This window comes from Hyaena hyaena, unplaced genomic scaffold, assembly GCF_003009895.1.
Source record: "Hyaena hyaena isolate Hyena2069 unplaced genomic scaffold, ASM300989v1 scaffold_34, whole genome shotgun sequence".
NCBI classification, from domain to species: domain Eukaryota; kingdom Metazoa; phylum Chordata; class Mammalia; order Carnivora; family Hyaenidae; genus Hyaena; species Hyaena hyaena.
In genome coordinates, this window is record NW_024080665.1 from 1,178,499 (window position 1) to 1,199,327 (window position 20,829).

The following is a 20,829-nucleotide window of genomic DNA, read 5'->3' on the forward strand; positions in this document are numbered from 1 at the left end:
CTCTCCTCACCTGCAGTGAGAGCTCAGCTATAGGGCATAGTCTCAGGAAGATTGCAGAGGTCAGGCCTGGGAGCGGCTTTGCTTTTCATGACCTCCAGCATCAGGGTTGCTGTGTTACCCAACTCCTGTTGGAATTGTGCAAAGAAAGGTCTTGCCTGCATCAGAGCAAAGTGTGGGAAAATAGAGTGGAACAAAAAACGTACGCACATTGCTCTTCAGAAACTCTTCTAGAAAAGGTCGAGAAAAGCTGGCAATAAATGGGAGAAATATAGTTTTGAATAATCTTCAGCTGCATCTTGTCTATTAGTGTAAATAATGAGGAGTTGAGAAGAAGGGTGCTAACAAGATTTTTTTTTCCTTTATGACTATTAATTTTCCTTAGTTCATTGTATTAAGACTGTCATTTAAATTTTGCTGTAATTTCCTCATTAGCTGAACAGAAAATGGGATGAAAGACCAGTGGACATAAAAGGAAATTGGTATTAGTAATATCTGTGTGAGACTAAATTAGATGGGAGTAATGTTGCAGCATCAAGGCTAAAATAGCAAGTATCTACGGCAAGGGTACATGCCACGGACCTCTTGTCTGATTTAGGGAGCTTTCCTGTCTACTCCCATAATGTCTGCCACAGCCCTCCATCAAAGCCCTTACCACAGTGGGTTGCAGTGGCCTGTTTTCCTTGTCTCTCTCATCCGCTAAGGTCCTTGTCTTATTGGGCCTTTTAACCATGGTGCCTGCACCACTCAACGAAAGTTTGTTGACTTGAACGATCACAGTTCTTTGCTGAACATGCTACTTTTCATCTCCTAAGCAATTAAACATCAAACTTGCATATCATATATAGGAATGTAACTTGTCTGTATAGTAGGACCAGTCCCTAAAAGAAAATGGATAGAGTTTCTATTTCAACTTTTTATCGTAGAATATTGGAGGGTGATTATTGTAGATTAAAAAGCTTTTGTTATTTTTCTCTGTAGATTCATTGATCAACTAAATCTTGTAACCTCTGATCTTCCTGTGATCTTTTAGAGCTCAAATGGAGAAAAAAGAAAACGAAAACGAGTGTTGAAGTCTAAGACCTTTGTGGATGATGAAGGCTGCATGGGTAAGAGTTTCTGGCTCCATGATCTCTTACAGAGCAGTGTGCTTCCAACTTGAATGTGCACGTGACTCACCCCAAATGTGGTGCACATCCTGAGTAGCAGAGTATAGAGAACACCACAACAAAAGACAGAACATAGGTTCTTATTTGGACCACATGTTGTAGAAATGAGCTTTGATGTCTTGGATAAAAGTCCTGTCACCTCTGGTGGGGTGTTTCTTGATCTATGGAATGGAGGTTAAATATCCATTTTGCCTGTATGTGGGGCTGTTGTGAAGATTCAGGTGAGGTAAAATTTAATGAAGGCATTTTCATTTTTTTTTTTTTATTTTTTTTACAAATAGTTTATTGTCAAATTAGTTTCTACATAACACTCAGTGCTCATCCCCAAAGTGCCCTCCAATGAAGGCATTTTCAATATGGAAACCATAATACCAACTTAAAATGTCGTTATAGACATTGAGAAACTTTTTTTTTCCTAGAATGGTTTTTTAATACATTTGAAGAGTAGAAAAGAAGCCCCTACGGATGATTAGACTCTGAAGAGAGTGTCAGGAGTCTTCTTGTCCCATCTCTCCAGAGGGATTTGACTCTTCCAAATCATTTCCTTTATGTTTCCTGTTTGTAAGTCATGGTAAATAAAAGCATGTGCTTCTTATGGTGACCTAGAGGGGAATTAGAATTTAGCTTTTCAGTTATAGGTTGAATTCTTCAGCCATGTTTAACCTTGTTCTACCCTTCCACAGTTGACTCAGACTTCTCTGGGGCTTTCACACTTGCAGGCCAATGGGATGCTGTGATCCTGGTACTATCATTTTGTGTTTACAAAGACTAGTGGGCTTAGTCTTGGAAACCTCTTCTTAGTTGTATAACCTATAATTGTAGTTCCTCCCTTCCTGTGGCACCTGCTCTCCTAAAGAAGTATTTTTTCCCTTTCTTGACTTTCTTTTTCTGGTTCAAACTTTTGTCTTAAAAAGATTGATCAATTCTGAAGAATCTTCTTTTCCTAGGTTGTGTGGTTGTTAGAATTAGTGCGAGCCCCATCCCATTGTTCTGCACCTTCCACTCCTCTGAAAAGGTCTCTGCCATTTTTTTTTAAAGATTTTTTTTTTTTAATGTTTATTTTTAAGAGAGTGCATGCAAGTGGGAAAGGGGCAGAGAGTAGGGGAGACAGAATCCAAAGCAGGCTCTGCGCTGCCAGCACAAAGCCTGATGTGGGGTCCGAACCTGCGAACTGGGAGATCATGACCTGAGTTGAAGTCCAATGCTCAACCAGCTGAGCCACCCAGGTGCCCTAGGCGTGTGGCATTTCAATTGTAGCATATGATCAGGGAATAAAAATCCTTACACTGGAAATTGGTCTTTTCAGTGCCAAATTTTTTGTGAGCCTATGAATTCTGGACTTTGAGTTAGGGTTGTTTTTCTGTATTTTGTTTTGTTTGCTTTCGGTCTTCTAATAGTGTGTTTTCAAGCCTTTTGGTTTGACTATTGGTGATAATATATATATTTACTATTAAAGTTCTTATTCTTTTTCCTTTGATTTAAATTTAAGTGGACAAAAGCATCAGTGTCAGTTTTTTTCTCCTTCTACCCCAAAAGAAAAATGTCAGCTGTATCATTGTGAGCATTTACTGGGAGTTTGTGGCTAATTACCTGTTGTTTTGTTCAAAACACAGTACTCAATTTTGGCCAGGTATGGGATGTGGACTTTTTGTGCTCTTGTCTCCAGACAGGACTACTAAGAGCCTTGGATGCAACAATGAAAACCGTGCTCACATAGCACTTTCTTTTTTTTTTTTTTAAGGTTTTTAGTCCAAGCTCAACCTACTGAATCTTGGCTCTTGTTACCAACAAAGGAGTTATACTTTTCTTTCTGTTCAGACCATTCCAAGTATACAAGCACAGGGGGCTTGCCCTGTCCTATGCTGGATGAGAGCTGGTCTGGGGGTTTTCAAAACTGATCTTTCCCTTTCTGTGACTTTGCTTTAGTGACTGGGGAGTTGGGCCCCTGAGATTAGTGTGGGGTAAACTTTTAGACAAGTTAGATTTCTAACAGTAAAACATTGTTTGAGTAGAGAATAATTCTGATATTACCCATGTAAACTGGGCTCTTTGTTTGTTTGTTTTAATGGCAGCCCAGAAAAGTTGCATGTTACTTAAAATAAAGATTCTGTATCTTTTAAGCTGAAATCTCCTTTGTCTTGTAGTTTGAAGTAACTAAAGCTTTGAATATAGAAATCCTTCTTTTTGCTCTTGAGGTATACAAAGTGTGCTGCTTAAGAAATTTTGTTGGTGTTGCCCTGACTGGTTTTAACTCCCCCAAGCAATGCATTGCACAGAATTGGCAATGAGACAAACAGTGGTTTCAGTAATAAGTAATGAAATAATGAGCTAATTGATTTTGGAGTTTAACATTATAGACCTGATGCCATTTGAATACAAAGTATAGCTTATGAAGTCTTACATCACCAACTAGTAGTAAGTTGTTTCTTTCTTATTTCTGCATATGGCTCTTCAGACTTCCCTAATTTGAGATATTGAGTAAATAGCAGCTCATAAGTTTGTTCCAGTAATCAGTTACATAATGCTTTTCAGGTTGCTGATGACATGGGGGTAGTGTTCAGAGATTAAAATTGCTGAACTAATAGGTATGCCATGGGAATTCCTTAAGTATCTTAGAGCAGCATTTCTCAAACTTCACATTACTTGAAGATCTTGCTAAAATTCAAATTCTGATTAAGTAGGCCCTCAGGTAGGACCTGAAGTTCTGCATTTCTAATAAACTCATGTGAGTGTCTAATGCCTCTGGTCTGTGGAGCACAGTTGAGTAGTAAGGCCTTTGAGGACACTTTACTTATATATATATATATATATATATCAGTGATTTTTAGCCTGTATGTTGATAGGAATCAGCAAATGAATTCTAGGCCCTTAAAAGTAATGGCAAATCCTAGGAACTCTTAGGGAGGGAACTGTTAATTATGTACCCTTAATGAGATTAGATGAGTATGGTGAAGGAATGCTCCACTGGCAACGGCCAGTTGATATCCAGTATGGCTTTGCCATTGTGAGGGAGAAGACCAGCATTGATGGGTCCTTGCTAAGATCACTAGATGCATCCGTACCTTCTGTGAGGCAGTTACCCCCATTTTACAGGGGAAGAAAGAATAGGGATTCTCAAGGTGTGGTCCCCAGACTAGCAGCATCAGAATTTCCTGGGAACATGTTAGAAAAGCAAATTCTCAAGTCCATCCGTCACCTACTGACTTTGAAACTCTGGAATTAGAGTCCAGCAATCTGCTTTAATAAGCCTTGCAGGTGATCCTGATGCATATCAAAAGTTTGAGAATTTATAAGTGGCAGACTACATATTAGAATGCAGATGTATTTGATTCCAAAGCCACTGCCTCTGGAGCAGTTTGTTCTCAATCACTAATTAAGTACTTAAAACTATTATTGTCCTTTAATGAGACAAAATACCTTTCACTTTAATTGTTTGGGCGTTTATGATGCATATTAGGCTCCTGTGTTCAGCTAAGAGGAGATGTTTTCCTTTACTGTTTCTCTTCATCTTCCTGCTGCTACCAGGAAGGCTGAGAAAGAATTTAGAAGACTTTGGTTATATAGCTGCTGCAGCTCTCTAAAGTCACAGGAAGGTGGCATTGCGCTGTTTCTCGTGGTTGGTTTGTGTGCTCCAGTATTACTGAAGAGACCCTCGTCATTTCTGTGACATCATTGTTGGAAGCTATTGTTGGAAGCTATTGTCTGTGCCTGTGTCCTTTTCAGCTTCCTTATACTGACTGCTCACTGGTAAAATTCTTTTCAAAGGTCAGTGAATTTTATTGGTATAAGAAAAGGCAAACGTATGCCTTTGGCTGATACGGCATTAAGAGAATTGGTAACTTTGTTTCTCATTTTATCATTGTCTTAAAATGATCAAGTTTGTTATATGATTGAGTTTGCTTGGGGCAGTTTTCTTCACAATGCAGACCACTAGTAGTAAGTGTTGAGTCATTTAGAACTAAGAACCAAACAATTGAGTAATCTGCAATTCTTTGTACTTAGGATGTGCAGAGAGTGAGTGGGTGATGTCAGGATATATCTAGCCAGTAGGGCCTATGACTATGAGCCTGGCTAGACAGGATGAGGACTGGTGAATAGAGCAGAGATTAAGATCCGGAAAAGCAGGTGGGTACTGTGGGTCAGAGAAGTGAGACTGAAGAAGTCAAAGCATGGAGGTGTTTGAGATACAGACAGTTCAGTTTAGAGTTCAGAAAGTTAGCTAGCATAGACCAGGACCCAAATGCAGAATTTGGGCAATCAAATACTAAGGACCCATTGAAAGAGGCATGGGCATAGCAGTGAGACAGTAAGGGTGTATGTTGGCTCTGAGCCCCAACTAGTGGTTGTATGAGTTCATGATACATACTTCCTATCTGTGGTCTGATCTGATCTCCCAGTGGGAGAAGGCTCTAGTACTAGGTAAGCTGATCAGAGGGTCTCCCTTGATCAGAGGGTCTCCCTTGATCAGAGGGTCTGAGGGAATTGGAGTGAACAAGACATCTCATTCTCTTGATAGTGTGTTCTAAATGACTCGACCCACTCGTTTCCCATTTTTTCTTATTCTGCCAGTGACTGAAAAAGTCTATGTGAGTGAATCCTGCACAGATAGTGAAGAGGAGCTTAAGATGAAGACCTCCTCCGTACATAGACCCTCCGCCATGACCATGAAAAAAGAACCCAAAGAAGAACGAAAGGGCCCAAAGAAAGGGACTGCTGCTCTGGGCAAAACCAACAGACAAGTGTCCATTACTGGCTTCTTCCAGAGGAAGTGAACTGCCATCTCTGTTAGGTCAGAGACGTGGAGTGGTCAGGGGAGAAGACCAAGACAGACAGACTCTCACTTACTGTGTAAGTTCATCCTGTACCTCACCTTGCGTGTATCAAAAGACTTCTTCCATCCTGTGAGGTTTTTACTGTTTCTGGTTTTTAACCAAAGGGAAATCAGCTGGAAGCAAGAGACAAAAGAATATTTAAGAAGCTGTTGTGTTGTAAGGACATTTTTAAAAGCACAATCTTGACCTGCTCTGGAGAAGAATCCACTCCAAAAGTAAATTGGAACAGGTTTCATTTAGTTGCTAATTCACTGGTCCCTACCCAACCCTGTGTCCTGAGCACTTATGGCTCAGGAAGTATTCCTCCTTGTTCCTTTGTATTCTGTGGATTTGTGTGGGTCTTCATTTATCCCTGAATTTTACTGGCTGTGTTTACCACTGCCCCCCCACCCCACCCCCCGTAATCCCTTCCCCACTACAATACTTCTATGTGAAGCCATTTTCTGCAAGTCTTTTAAATCTTGGTCAGACTAAAGGCTGAAACAAAAATCTCCCTTTAATCCTCTAATCCTCTCTTCCTCTGTTATAAAGTACACTGACACCTGGCTACAGACCAGCACATTGCTTATGTTCTACCCCTTTCCCAAAAGCTCTCTCGACCTTTACTTGCAATTAGTAGGTAGGGAAAAGCCTCAGGCAGAGCACAAATAGAAATGTAATGATGCATTCAACTCCACCAGAAATTACTTAGTGTCAGCATTGACGATAGTAGAGGCCTTGCCATGTTGCTGACACAGGGCATGCTTTACGCTGCTCTTTGTGATTTTTTATCTCTTCCTCTCTCCCTTTTCACTGTTAGTACCTAGAGAGTGAAACCCAGGCAATGAAATGGAGGCTAAAAAGAAAGCCCTTTCTACATGCATGGTACAACAGTTAAGAAAAAGTTCTCCTTCTCAAGGAACTTGAATGTTCAGAAACCGCAATTTTCTGGGAAGGTAATAAGGAAGAGATAAAGCCACATTTTTGTACAGATGTTGCTCCTCTGTATTTTTAACCCTGCCATTTGCCTAAAAGTACAGGCTGCCCAAGAAAAGGTGGAGAAACTGTGTTGTTAATAGGACTAAACAGCAAGTAACACATTCTCATTTGTTACTTATGGAAAATCATCTATTCCATTGATAACTTTTAAGTGATTTCCATGATGGCTGGACAGTGAGCTCAGTGGATCAAGGTGGTGAGGTGGTGATCTTGTACAGTGAGCTTCGGGAAAAGAACACAGTCTCAGCTGCTGACATGACTCACCACTGACAGACGAGGGATGTCTGACTTAGCCTGCGTATGTCGTGATGCAGTCAGCCGTCTGCTGTTTAAGGTTAGGATTCTAACTGACCTTGGATTCGTGCGAACATATTCAGCAATCGTCACCCAGGGCTCTCCAGTCAGGCACCCCATGGACTTGATTGAGACCAGAAGTTTGAGATGAGTCCTGGCACTACATCTAGGACTTGAGAAGGCAGAGGCTCTGTGTAATAAATAGAGTAAAGATTGACATATTCCACAGCCCTTTTTCTTTTTAAGATGTAAAAGAATGGAAAGCCTGGACCTACCTTTACAAAAAACATCTGGAGAGTGATCTCTTTTAAATGGTTATTTTTGTCATTGCCTCTAGTCATTTTTCTAAATAAGAATTGGAAAAATTAAAGAAAAAAGCAACAATCTGATTTTTTGTTTTTGTTTCTGTTTTTTTATTTTGCTGGGAACTCTAGTGAAACTGAATTTGAATTGGAAAACTCCAGTGGTGATTGGAGTTCCATCTTTGAGAGGATAGTGAAAATCCTGTGATTGCCACGCCCAGTATGCTGCCTAAACTCAGCTGTCTGCGAGACTTAGGAGGGAGGGAGTGGTGGTCTTTTTTTTTCTCTTTTTATACAAAACTCTACCATGTTATCCACATGAGTTAAATAAATTTGAGAAGTTGTTTTAAAACAGTGCTTCACACCGAATGTCTGATGAGTCTGTTATTTGACAGGATGGCAGCAGTGTGTGTAATTATTCAAACTCTGAACAGGAACAAAGCTGGTTTTCAGTTCATATTGTTAAAACTGCACACCCATAGTCTGAGATGCACAAGTTATTTGCTGCCTTCATCATTTTTTCAACCCAGTGGGAAATCTTGGTTTCAGCCAACATCATTTTTTAGTTCATTTAGGAGAAAAATGTAGTCCTGATCTTGCACATTGTATTAGTTTGGCTTCATCACTTGCTAGCCATGTGACCTTGGGCAAATGTCTAAGCCTCAGGTTCATTGTCAAAATAGAGCTAAAACGAGTTACTGTAGTTTGTCAAGACTGAAGAAATGTATACATGCAGCATAAATTTGGTGCACAGTTGTAGCACGTAGGTGCTTTACAAATGGTGGCTTCCTTCCTGGTGTGAGAAATGCACTCAGCCACCAACTTCCTGAAATGTTTTCAAGGATATGAGCCAGATGTTCTACTCTTTCAAAGTCATCATTCTGGCAGTAAATGTGACCAAAGGTGGAAGATACTTGTCCTATATTGTGAAAAATTTCAGAGTAGACGGTTTTCTATTGAAAGAAACTAAGATTCATTGATGGCTGTATTTATTATACATGAAAACATTTATGTGTATCTACTCCTGTGTCAGGCCTTTGATGTGGGCACAAGAGGATATAGGTAGCATCCTAGAATTTAGCACTTGTCTACAGGATCTATTGGAAGGGACAAGCCAGTAAAATGAAATTATAATGTCATATGGTGAGTGCAGTGACAAGTAAGCACAGGCTTCTCTGAGAGCTCATAGGAGTGTGGGCATTCTTCCTGGAAGAGAGAAAGCTAAGCAGATACTTGAAGGGTGAGTAGGATTTTACCAAGCAAAGAGAAATGGAAAAGATTTTCCAGTCAGAGGAACATGGCTTTGGGGGGAAATGGACACGACTTTGGAAATAGGGATGAAATGTATTGAGAAATGAAGTTGGGGTCAAGCTAAGAAGTTTGGATTTTATGTGAAGACTGTGAAGGCCAATTGAAAATTTTTAAGAAGAGTAATAACATTAGAAGTTGATTCTCATTTAAGAGGGCAGCTGGCATATTCTTTAATTTTGTGTGCCATATGGTGAGTATTTCTACCCATGTACATGGTATCTTCTAGTACTATTAAAACTAAAGTTTTAATGGGATTAAAAAACGTCCCAGCTAAAACAAGGCTGCTTAATTCTGGCAGCCAGCGTAGACAGTTGCAGTATTTCCCTTGTCTTCCCCCATCAACACGAATTCTCTTGCAGAAGGTTTTTCAGTTTTCTAAAACTGACTTCAAAAATGGGGTAGTTCTCAGACACTCTCAAGGATATGTGCCTCCACTCACCTCCCTGAAAAGAACCGAGGAGGGGTGGGAGGATGGGTGGAACAGTTCTATTTCTTTTCTATCTTTGTTTCTCTAAGAAGACATTAGTTATTTTACAGGAGAGAGCTGAAGAGAAGGGCCATATAAGGAAACTAAATAGTTTCTCCAGGACATGAGTAGAATGAGTGCATAATAATGTATTTGCCAGAAACGTACTCTGTGTCAAGACTCGTTTTGGTAAACTTGTCTCCTTTCATTGGTTCCGGGATCTCAGTATGCTGTAATGCAGCTTTTTACCACCATGAAACATTCTGGGGCTGCCTCGTTTTGTTGTGAGAAGGCGGTATTGCTTTCTGAGTTATTGCCCTGGCGGCTCTGTAAATTAGCCCATGCTGTCACCATGCCCTCTCTGAAGGGCACATTGTACCCAAATGACTGCATTTAGGATCGACTCTTGCCACTCCCTGCTTCATGACACTTCTCACCACTTGTATCTGTGTCCAGTTTTTTTGTGTGTGTGTTCTTAAGTGTGGGCCACCCACAGACTGCCACCCAGGCTCTTCAGCCAGAGAAACTTGGTAGGGCTTCTGATCCAAACCCACCTTAATTCTAGAATTGCCCTTTCATTTCAAGCTCTAAATATTGTCTGGCTCCCCCACACCATTCCCTCTCTTTTTTCTCATTTGCCCTTGCCAGACTCCTTGTTTCTTGAGGCTTCACTTTGGCTTCTCCCCCTCTTTTTTTTTTTTTTTTTTTTTTTTTAAGACTTAAAAAAGTTCCTCATTGCTAGTCCTTCTTTAACTTCTTTCTTTTGGTCTTTCAGGCTTTCTTAAGGTTCTTCACATCTTTTACTGGACTGCTCTTGAAGAAAACCCACGTTGTCGAATATCTGCTTTGGATCATGCAAATCCAAAGTGTCAAGCAGTTGATGAATGCTAGTTCTGTTCATTCCTGGATAAGATACTTTAGAGATTGCAAGAGCTCAGAGGTTACCATTTTGGAGTGGCAGGACATGCATACTAAATAGCATTATGTAGCAGTGGAGATGATGATTAGATGAGGGAGAGACAGGAACTTCATAATTAGAAAAGAACCAGGATGATTCTAATGGGCAACATTTTATAGTCCTTTGTGAAAAACACCAGAGGATTTAATGCAAGAAAACAGGGTGAGTACGGTTTGCCATTTTAGTGGATTTTATTCAACTGTTTGAATGTCACTCATCATTTACATAGTCATGGTATATGTAATCTATAATTCAGTGAACCATTAGTGGAGGTATTTCTGTCCTACTTAAGAATGAGAATTTTGACAAGAAAGAAGCAGGTACCAAGGACTATTCCAAAAGGTAGTTTATGGGATATATATTGGATTAGCATGAATTCAGCTTGCTTTTATGCACGCTCAATTTTGGCAGGATGCTTTGAAACAGCACAAGTTGGGAGGCAGAGGGCTCTGGATTCAAACTCTGTCTAAAGCTCTGACCTTAGGTAAGGTATTCCTCCTCTGAGAACTTTTTTCCTCATCCTTACAGTGAGCTACCACCTACTTTAAAGAGTAGTTTTTGTTTGTTTGATTGACTGCAGAAAGAGTGCAAGCTGGGAAGAGAGGCAGAGGGAGAGAGAGAATCCCAAGCAGGGATTCGATGCGGGGCTCGATCCCACAACTTTGTGATCATGACCTGAGCCAAAACCAAGAGTCAGATGTTCAACCAGCTGAGCCACCCAGATACCCCAAAGGTTGCTTTAAGGCTTTTATGAAATGCTGCATGGGCAGCTCCTAGTATTTGGACATACATTAAACTCACACAGAACAGGATAACTCACATGTTTTTGAGCACCCACTATGTGTCAGGTACTGTTCAAAGTATGTTAAGAAGTATTAACTCTTAATCCTCATAGTAACCCTGTGAGATAAGTGCTTTTATTCCCATTTTACACATGAGGAAATGAAGGCAGAAAAGTTGAGTAACTTGTCTAAAATCACAGAGTTAGCATGTGACACAGAGCCAAGGTATAAATCTTGACAATTTGGCTTCAGTGCCTACAGTCTTAGCCACTATGCTATCTTGCTCTTGGCTCCACATTAGTTCACACTTCGATACTGCCCAGTGGTGATTGATGTTCGTTTTTATAAGTGAAAGTACAACTAGTTGTTCGGTTCCCAGATTGTGAGATGTGAAGGCGATCTTAATGTTTATCTAACTCAACCACTCATCTGCTGCTTGAGTCCTTTCTACGGCATCCCTGCCAAGTGGTCTTGAATCTATAAACAAAGATTCCATTATGCTCAGTATACTGCGCTTACTAAATTACCAACTTAGATAAGTGGACTAATAAATGTTAAGAAGAATTTAAAGAGAGGCTAGAATAAAATAATGTTTTCTGATTAATTTTAGATCACCAGGAAGCTCGTCTAAATAGAGCATGGTTCCCTAAGCAATGCACTTAATTGGTTTCAGTTTAAATCAAGAACACTGTTTTTTCTTTGAAAAAGATTGTCCAGTTCTTGGCCCTGCCTTTCACATACACTTGTAAGAAAATCAAGAGGAAATTTGGTACTTCTTTCCCCTATTTAAGCCATGCTGCGGGTTCACAGGTAGAGAAGTAGCCCCTGAACATTTGTTGCCCACTGATTGTACTGGCTTAGGCCAAGGCAGTTTTTCCATTTTGAATATCAAAACCAATTTTTTCTAAAAGATGTGTGAAAATTATAGAAACATAGCATAATCATGGTTCTCTTTTATTCTATCCTGGAATGGGATGTATAGGAAGCAGAACCATTTTCTTGCACACCATAAAGCCTGATAATGAAACTCCGTTATAGTCTACCTTTATATGGTGCTTTACTTTATCTTATATCATCCTTGTGATAACCTGCAAAGTTTTTCTCTTCCCCATTTTGCAGAAAACAAGCCTAGTTTGTTTACCTAGTGTGCCCAAGATCTCACAGTAAGGGAGTGAACCAGGGCATTCTAGAACCTAGGTTCAGATTTTGCATTGTGTGACCCTTCCACTATATAGCAACCTCTCATAAGAGGAAACTGTTGGTCTGCTGATAAGCGTGCTTTGAAAATGCTTCCTGATTTGCCCAACAACCATGATGGCTGCTGTGAAAGATAGAAAAGAAGTACATGACAAGTTCTCTGCTTTCCTGGGACAGACCATCATTGGAAAGGCAAACATGTGCATGTTTGTACATTTCACAAACTTTTGTTAAAAGGTTACTATGTGCCCAGCATGGTTGTGCTAGATGCTGGGGATACAAAGATGAATTTCTTGCCCTTGAGGAATTTAACTATCTAGTGAAGGGAGAGATGTAGACCAATACTTATAATGTGCTATAATGCTAGTATAATACTTAAGAGTGCTTACCAAGGTCCAAAATTCATGCAAGATATCTAAATTCACTTTCTCTAATCCTCACAACACCTTCACTTACAAATGAAAGTAGGGAGGCTCAGAGAGTTTAAATACTTTGCCCAATAAGTGCCCAGTAAGATACGTCTTTTTTTTTTTTTAAAGATTTTCTTTTTAAGCAATCACTACACGCAAAGTCACCCAAAGTGACTCCGCAATCGAGAGTCACATGCTCCACCAGTTGAGCCAGTCAGGCGCCCTGAGATGTGTCTTTAATAGTAAATTTATAGTGGAAAATTGAAGGAACTGGAATACTTAAATGGTTGTGATTCCTGTATAGGAAGCTGACTCCTTGTCAGATAGGTGTGTGAGTGAACATGGAAGTTGGAACAAGAGAAATAAAGTGAATTACACCTTTAAAATTGTTGGTCCCAGATAGGGATGATCTTGCTAGTGGTTCAAGTCACCGACTCTTTACTATGATGCCCTGCGTCTATCTTTACCTAGGAAAAACCATGCCAGTGGACTGTACATTAGGCTAGAGGCTGAGGCTCACTCTCCTCTGGTTGGCCTGGAGGGCCAGAATTTGAACTCTAGACTTGAAGCCTTTATTCTTCCCACTGTACCATGTCCTTCCTTCTCTGTGTAAAGGAGGTATGTGGCCACAAGTTGATGTGGGCCCTGGGAAGGGTTGTCTGCTACTGCCTTAGAGATTAAGGCATCGGAGGACAAAATGCTTAAGCTGAGGTTTTGAGAATAGGGAGTTTGCCAAATGGGAACGTGATGCCATCCCTGGCAGAAAGGACAGGACATGGAGCAGAAGGGGTGCACAGGCACAAGAGAAAGCAGGGAGTGTTTAGAGACTATAAGCGGTTTGAGGAGAGGTGGAGCAGTGGGCCATGAGGGCAAATAAGTGAGCAGGGGCCAGATCACAGAGGTCTTTGCTAGATAGTTAGACTTCACTCTATGCACAATAGAAAGCCTCTGCAGAATTTTAACTTGTCCAGATCGTACATTAGAAAAATCACCCTTTGTAACCTGAAGAGAGAATTACCTGGAGGTCATAAGTCAGAGCCAAGTTGCACCTGCATCTTGCAATAGAGCAAGTAGAGGAAAATAATATGAAGTTGGATTTAGTTCGGTTTTAGGCAAATGACTTCTTGATTTCCTTGGAAACATATGACAGGAGAGAGTTGGGAGTGGCTTCAAATCTGGAATGATTAGGCTTTGCTGGGTCATCTCATGCTTCGAAATCCTCTGGCTCTTGTTTGAGCCATGGTCCTAGTTAAACCATGGAGATGGGATTGGTTCCACAATTCCACTCAGGATACATGTAGGCCATTCTCTGACGCACAAACAGAAACTCTGATTTAGACCTGGAACTTACTGCATCTCCCTGGAATTCTTGGGCCAAAATGACCCATAGTCCCAGAATGGTCAACTAAATTCATCCAAAGTCATATTTATTGTAAACCTGTTCCACACCAAGTGGTCCCATATACTTTGTTATTTAATCCTAATAATTTTGTGAGGTGTAGATATCAGCCTGATTTTGTGAATTAGGAAATTGAGTGGCAGAGAGGCTCCCCAGCTAGAGCATGGTAGAGCTTAGATTTGAGGGTTAGACTGTGAGTGTCCTATCATCATCCATTCTTGACAGGAGCTGTTTTCCAGGGGTGTAGAGCACGGTAAGCAGTACTGCATATCATTAGGGTGCATATCAGCCACTCACTGAACAGCCATGATACCCAGGACCATTCAGTGATAATGCTTTTATTCTAGCAGTAGGTTTTTTGCTGCAAACCTCGAAGCTCATCCCTAACGTGTAATAGCTATCCTGAATAAAGCTGCATGAAGCCCCCTTCCCCTTAGTTAGAATTGTGCATAGCTCAAGACATGAGTTATGTGGCTTCTCAGCCTATAGAAGCAGTAGAGCAGCTACAGGTAGTTGCTTTTTTGCTATCAGGGAAGCAGCTGTCACTTCTTGGTTTTGTGGAAAGTAATGGGTTTTAAAGTTGGGCACACTGGGGTCGCCTGGGTGGTTCAGTTGGTTAAGTGTCTGACTTCGGCTCAGGTCATAATCTCACAGTTCGTGGGTTCAAGCCCCATGTTGGGCTCTGTGTGGACAGCTCAGAGCTTAGAGCCTGCTTCATATTCTGTGTCTACCCCTCTCTCTCTCTCCCCCACTCATGCTCTCTCAAAAATAAATGTTTAAAGAGAATTTTTTAAAGTTGGACGGACTGGAGCTTGGTGCCTGTTGACTACCTGTGTGACTTCTAGAAAGTCATTTAACGTCTCTGAGCCTCACTTTGCTCATCTGTAAGATGAAGGTAGTATCTACCTCAAGATTATTGTGAGGATTGGATATTATAATAAAGTGCCCAGTTCATTGTGGTTGGTCAGTAAATGATAATTATTTTCAGATCAGTACTTTGGGCTTTAACCTATATGAAAAGTAAGTTGTCATCATTTATTTTCAACTATGCTTTATTGGAGTGTCTTTGTTATAGACAACACATTAAACTAGCAAAGCTGATTTTAAGATAAAGCAAGGAGGGAGTGCTACTGGACCCAGTGTTTTGGTGGGCTTTCTTGTGATTCTGCTCACCTGTCCAAGCTCCCCTTTGATCTCCCAACGCCCCTACCTTTTAGGTGGGCTGCTGTGTCATACCGTGTGGTCTGTACTCTGGTTTCAACCACATTTCTACTTGAAACGATTTAGAGAAAAACCGGTGGTCTGAGTGTGCATTCTATTTCCCCAAGTACAGACATCAGGGGGCAACTTTATAAATGAAAAAATAAATAGATCTCCAGCAAGGAAGAGGTCTCCCCCAACCTTCCCCAGCCTCCCCCAGCCTCCCATAATGATGTACGGGGTGCTCAGGCAATAGTCACGCCTGCAGTTTGAACCCATCTGTTTTCTCTGTTCACCTCCTGAGTACTGTCCCCTTGTGGTTTGCATCATTCCCAGAGACCAGCCAACTCCAACCCTCCTCAAGCCACTTGGTCAATAGCTGTCTTATTTAAACACACTCCCTCTCTCTTTGGGTGCCAGATGTGAAGTTTCAAGGCAGCAGAGGCCAGGCTGGCTAACACTGTGACACCTGCTTTAGCAGGCAAGCCAGTCAGCTGCTGCTTCTGATGATGTTGGCCCTTTTTCATGGATAGCATAAGGGTTTCACCCCACCAAGCACACACACAGGCAGCTGAGGGAGCCTCATAAATTATGGTTTTGTTTGTTTACTTAGGGCAAGCGGTGTGGTGTAGTGGAAAGAGCCCTGTACTTTGAAGCAGAAAACATGGGTTTGAGTCCTCACTGGTTATGTGATTTTTGTCTTCAGAGCACCTCTTTTTTCATAGATTTATAATGTCGGAGATAGTGATAAGTGCTATTTGTGTATTTGCTTATTGGTCATCTCCTTTACCACGATGTAAATTCCAGGAAGTCAGGGGCTGTCTTGGCCATCGTTCTAACTCCAGCACCTAGGACAGTGCCTAGAACATAGTAGGTTCTTAGAAAATATTTATTGAATGAATGAATGAATGAACTCTAACACTCCCTCGTCCACTCACTGGCCATGTGATCCTGGAATAGTCATTTATCTTCTCTGGGCCTTAAGTCTTATCAGCTGTACGCACCTAAAGGAACTAGGAGGAGAGCAATAAGAGGACCCCAAACCCAGCAGAAGAAGAGAAATGATAAAAATCAGGGCAGAAATAAACAATATAGAATCCAAAAAACAATTGAACAGATCAATGAAACCAAGAGTTGGTTTTTTGAAAAAATAAACAAAATTGATAAACCTCTAGCCAGGATTCTCAAAAAGAAACAAGAGAGCACCCAAATAGACAAAATCACGAAAGAAAATGGATTTATTAAAACAAATCCCTCAGAAATACAAGCAATTATGAGGGAATACTATGAGAAATTATATGCCAACAAACTGGCCAACTTAGAAGAAATGGGCAAATTCCTAAACACACGCACTACCAAAATTCACATGGGAAGAGATAGAAAATCTGAACAGACCCATAACTAGTGAAGAAATTGAATCAGTTATCAAAAATCTCCCAACAAATAAGAGCCCTGGGCCAGACGGCTTCCCTGGGGAATTCTACCAGACATTTAAATTAGAGTTAATACCTATTCTTCTCAAGCTATTCCAGAAAATAGAAATGGAAGGAAAACTTCTGTGCTCGTTCTGCGAAGTCAGCATCACTTTGATTCCCAAACCAGACAGAGACCCAGCAAAAAAAGAGAACTACAGGCCAATATCCTTGATGAATATGGGTGCAAAAATCCTCAACAAGATAATTGCAAATCGATTTCAATAGCCCATAAAAAGAATTATCCACCATGATCAAGTGGGATTCATTCCTGGGTTACAGGGCTAGTTCAATATTCGCAAATCAATCAGTGTATACATCACATTAACAAAAGAAAAGATAAAAATCATATGATCCTATTGATAGATGCAGAAAAAGCATTTGACAAAATACAGCATCCTTTCTTAATAAAGACCCTAGAGAAAGTCGTGATAGAAGGAACTTAAACATCAGGAAAGCCATTTATGAGAAGCCTTCAGCTAACATCATCCTCAATGGGGAAAAACTGAGAGCTTTTCCCCTGAGATAACACAACAGGGATGTCCACTCTCACCAGTATTGTTTAACATAGTGCTGGAAGTCCTAGCATCAGCAATCAGACCACAAAAGGAAATAAAAGGCATCAGAATTGGCAAAGAAGAAGTGAAACTTTCACTTTTCACAGATGTCATGATACTCTACATAGAAAACCTAACAGACTCCACCAGAAGCCCACTAGAACTGTTCCATGAATTCAGCAAAGTCGCAGGTACAAAATCAATGTACAGAAATTGGTTGCATTTTTATACACCAATAATGAAGCATCAGAAAGAGAAATCAAGAAACTGATCCCATTCACAATCGCGCGCACACACACACACACACAAAACCATAAAATACCTAGGAATAAACCTAACCAGAGATATAAAGGATCTGTATGCTGAAAACTATAAAAAACTTATGAAACAAATTGAAGACACAAAGAAATGGAAAAACATTCCATGCTCATGGATTGGAAGAATAAATATTGTCATTACTACCCAAAGCAATCTACACATTCAATGCAATCCCAATCAAAATTGTACCAGCTTTCTTCTCAAAGCTAGAACAAACTACCCTAAAATTCGTAAGGAACCACCAAAGACCCCAAATAGCCAATGTAATATTAAAGAAAACCAAAACGGAGGCATCACAATCCCAGACTTTAGCCTCTACTACAAAGCTGTAATCATCAAGACAATATGTTATTGCCACAAAAACAGACACATAGATCAATGGAATAGAATAGAGAATTGGACCCACAAATGTATGGCCAACTAATCTTTGACAAAACAAGAAAGAGTATCCAATGGAAAAAGGACAGCCTCTTTAACAGATGGTGCTGGGAGAACTGGACAGCAACGTGCAAAAGAATGAGACTAGATTACTGTCTCACACCATACACAAAAATAAACCTGGGTGCCTGGGTGGTTCAGTTGGGTAAGCGTCCAACTTCGGCTCAGGTCATGATTTCACAGTTCATGGGTTCAAGCCCCATGTCGAGCTCTGTGCTAACAGCTAGCTCAGAGCCTGGAGCCTGCTTCAGATTCTATATCTCCCTCTCTCTCTGACCCTCCCCTGCTCACACTGCCTCTCTCTCTCTCTCAGAAATAAATAAAACATTAAAAAATTTTTTTAAATAAACTCAAAATAGATAAAGGACCTGAATGTGAGATAGGAAACCATCAAAACCCTAGAGGAGAAAGCAGGTAACAACCTCCTTGACCTCAACCACAGCAATTTAACACATTCCCAAAGGGAAGGGAATCAAGAGCAAAAATGATCTACTGGGATCTTATTAAGATAAAAAGCTTTGTGCGGCAAAGGAAACAATCCTTAAAACTAATAGGTAACTGACGGAATGGGAAAAGATATTTGCAAATGACATATCAGATAAAGGGCTAATATCCAAAATCTCTAAGGAACTCACCAAACTCCATACCCAGAAAACAAATAATCCAGTGAAGAAATGGGCAGAAGACATGAACAGACACATGAAACTATGTGTCTCAGCGTCCCTCATCATCAGTGAAATGCAGATCAAAACCACACTGAGATACCACCTCACGCCTGTCTGAGTGGCTAAAATGAACAAATCAGGAGACTATAGATGCTGCCGAGGATGTGGAGAAACGGGCACCCTCCTACACTGTTGGTGGGAATGTAAACTGGTACAGCCCCCCTGGAAAATAGTGGAGGTTTCTCAAAAAATTAACAATAGAACTCCCCTATGACCCAGCAATAGCACTGCTAGGAATTTACCCAAGGGATACAGGAGTGCTGATGCATAGGGGCACATGTACCCCAGTGTTCATAGCAACGCTTTCAACAATAACCAAATCATGGAAGAGCCTAAGTGTTCATCAACGGACGAATGGATCAAGAAGATGTGGTTTATCTATACAATGGAATACTACATGGCAATGAGGAAGAATGAAATCTGGCCATTTGTAGCAGTGTGGATGGAACTCGAGGGTGTTATGCTGAGCAAAATAAGTCAGGCAGAAAAAGAGACCATATGTTTTCACTTATAAGTGGATCAGGAGAAACTTAACAGAGGACCATGTGGGAGGAGAAGGGGAAAAAAATAGTTGGGGAGAGGGAGGAGACAAACCGTGAGAGACTCTTGAATATGGAGAGCAAACCTGAGGGCTGATGGGGGTGGGGAGAGGGGAAGAGGGGTGATGGGCATGGAGGAGGGCACTTGTTGGGATGAGCACTGGGTGTTCTATGGAAACCAACTTGACAATAAACTATGAAAGAAAAAAAGTTTTGTCGGCTGTAAGATGAAGCATTAGATCTCTATTCCTGGCACTCTAGGATTATAAGGATTCACTCATTTAACAAATTACCTCGGGTCTCTATGCTGGGCATTCTGCCAAGCCCTGAAAATATAGTCATGAACAAGTTAGAAACAGAACCTGTCCTCATGGAGTTTTGAAAGGGAGAGGAAACCAAATAAATAATGGTGTAAACATGCATTTAAGGACCACTGTGATCAGCCTTACAAAGGATCTGCAGAGGACACTCTGAGAGATTAATAGGGAGAACCCACCCATGTTGGGGATAGGCTGGGAAGATACCCTGGTGAAAGTGACATTTAAGCTCAGATTTTACAGATAAGTAGGAGTTGGCCAGGAAAAGGGGTACAGGATTTCAGGCAGAGGGAAGAGCTTATGTGAAGGCCCTGGGGAAAAGCCTGGCTGGAACAGTGACCCACAGGGAGGTTGTGCCCAAGATGAGGCTAGAGAGATTGGCTGGGCCAGAATGTTGGGAACTTTGTGGCTGTGCTAAGAATTTTGTCATTCTAAACACAAAGGGAGGCCAATAAAGGCAATTCCTATCATTCTGGAGAGCTCACTTTTATAGACAAAAGAGAAGGTTGGATCACCTCTTTACATGCCTGTCCAGTGGAGATAGGGCAATTATTAGCCCATTTTGTAGATGAGGAAAGGGAGGTTCAGTTCTCTTGCAAGTCAGAGGTGGAGTTATTCTTGGAAATTTTGTTCACTTCTCTCAGTACTCTGCCACATTTACAGAATTGAGAGCTTCTTTTTCCTCTCAAATCCTCCAAATAGCTAAATTTTAGATCCAGATATTTTGTAATAACAACTCTCATCTGAAAATTGAATGTCTCATAAGCAACTTTTAATCAAGTCTGTTAGAGACAAATTTCTCCTGAGCGTTATGCTTGCATTTTAGGTAACTACAACCAAATCTCTGATGCATTTTTTTTTAATTTTAATGTTTATTTCTTTTTTTTTTTTTTTTTACAAATAGTTTATTGTTGGGGCGCCTGGGTGGCTTAGTCGGTTAAGCGTCCGACTTTCGCTTAGGTCATGATCTCACGGTTCGTGGGTTCGAGCCCCGCGTCGGGCTCTGTGCTGACTGCCAGCTCAGAGCCTGGAGCCTGTTTCAATCTGTGACTCCCTCTCTCTCTGACCCTCTCCTGCTCACGCTGTCTCTCTCTCTCTCTCTCCTAGAAATAAATAAAACATTAAAAAAAAAAAAGGAAATACAAATAGTTTATTGTCAAATTAGTTT

The 20,829-nt window shown here is 40.8% G+C and overlaps 1 protein-coding gene across 8 annotated transcripts in view; it reads left to right on the forward strand.

Annotated features, from left to right (window-relative positions):
- POLD3 (DNA polymerase delta 3, accessory subunit) overlaps positions 1–10,234 on the forward strand; it is a 56,222-nt gene extending 45,988 nt beyond the window's left edge. For 6 of the 8 annotated variants that reach the window (XM_039228771.1, XM_039228768.1, XM_039228769.1 and 3 more), the window contains 2 exons: positions 1,031–1,106; positions 5,736–6,237. In XM_039228771.1, coding sequence (XP_039084702.1) covers positions 1,031–1,106; positions 5,736–5,938 — 279 coding nt within the window. In that variant the 3' untranslated portion in view covers positions 5,939–6,237. Of the gene's footprint in view, positions 1–1,030; positions 1,107–5,735; positions 6,238–7,704; positions 7,796–10,124 lie in introns of those variants that run through there. The other 2 variants (XR_005527792.1, XR_005527793.1) reach the window with 2 other exon arrangements.
- Positions 10,235–20,829: the final 10,595 nt, after the last annotated feature.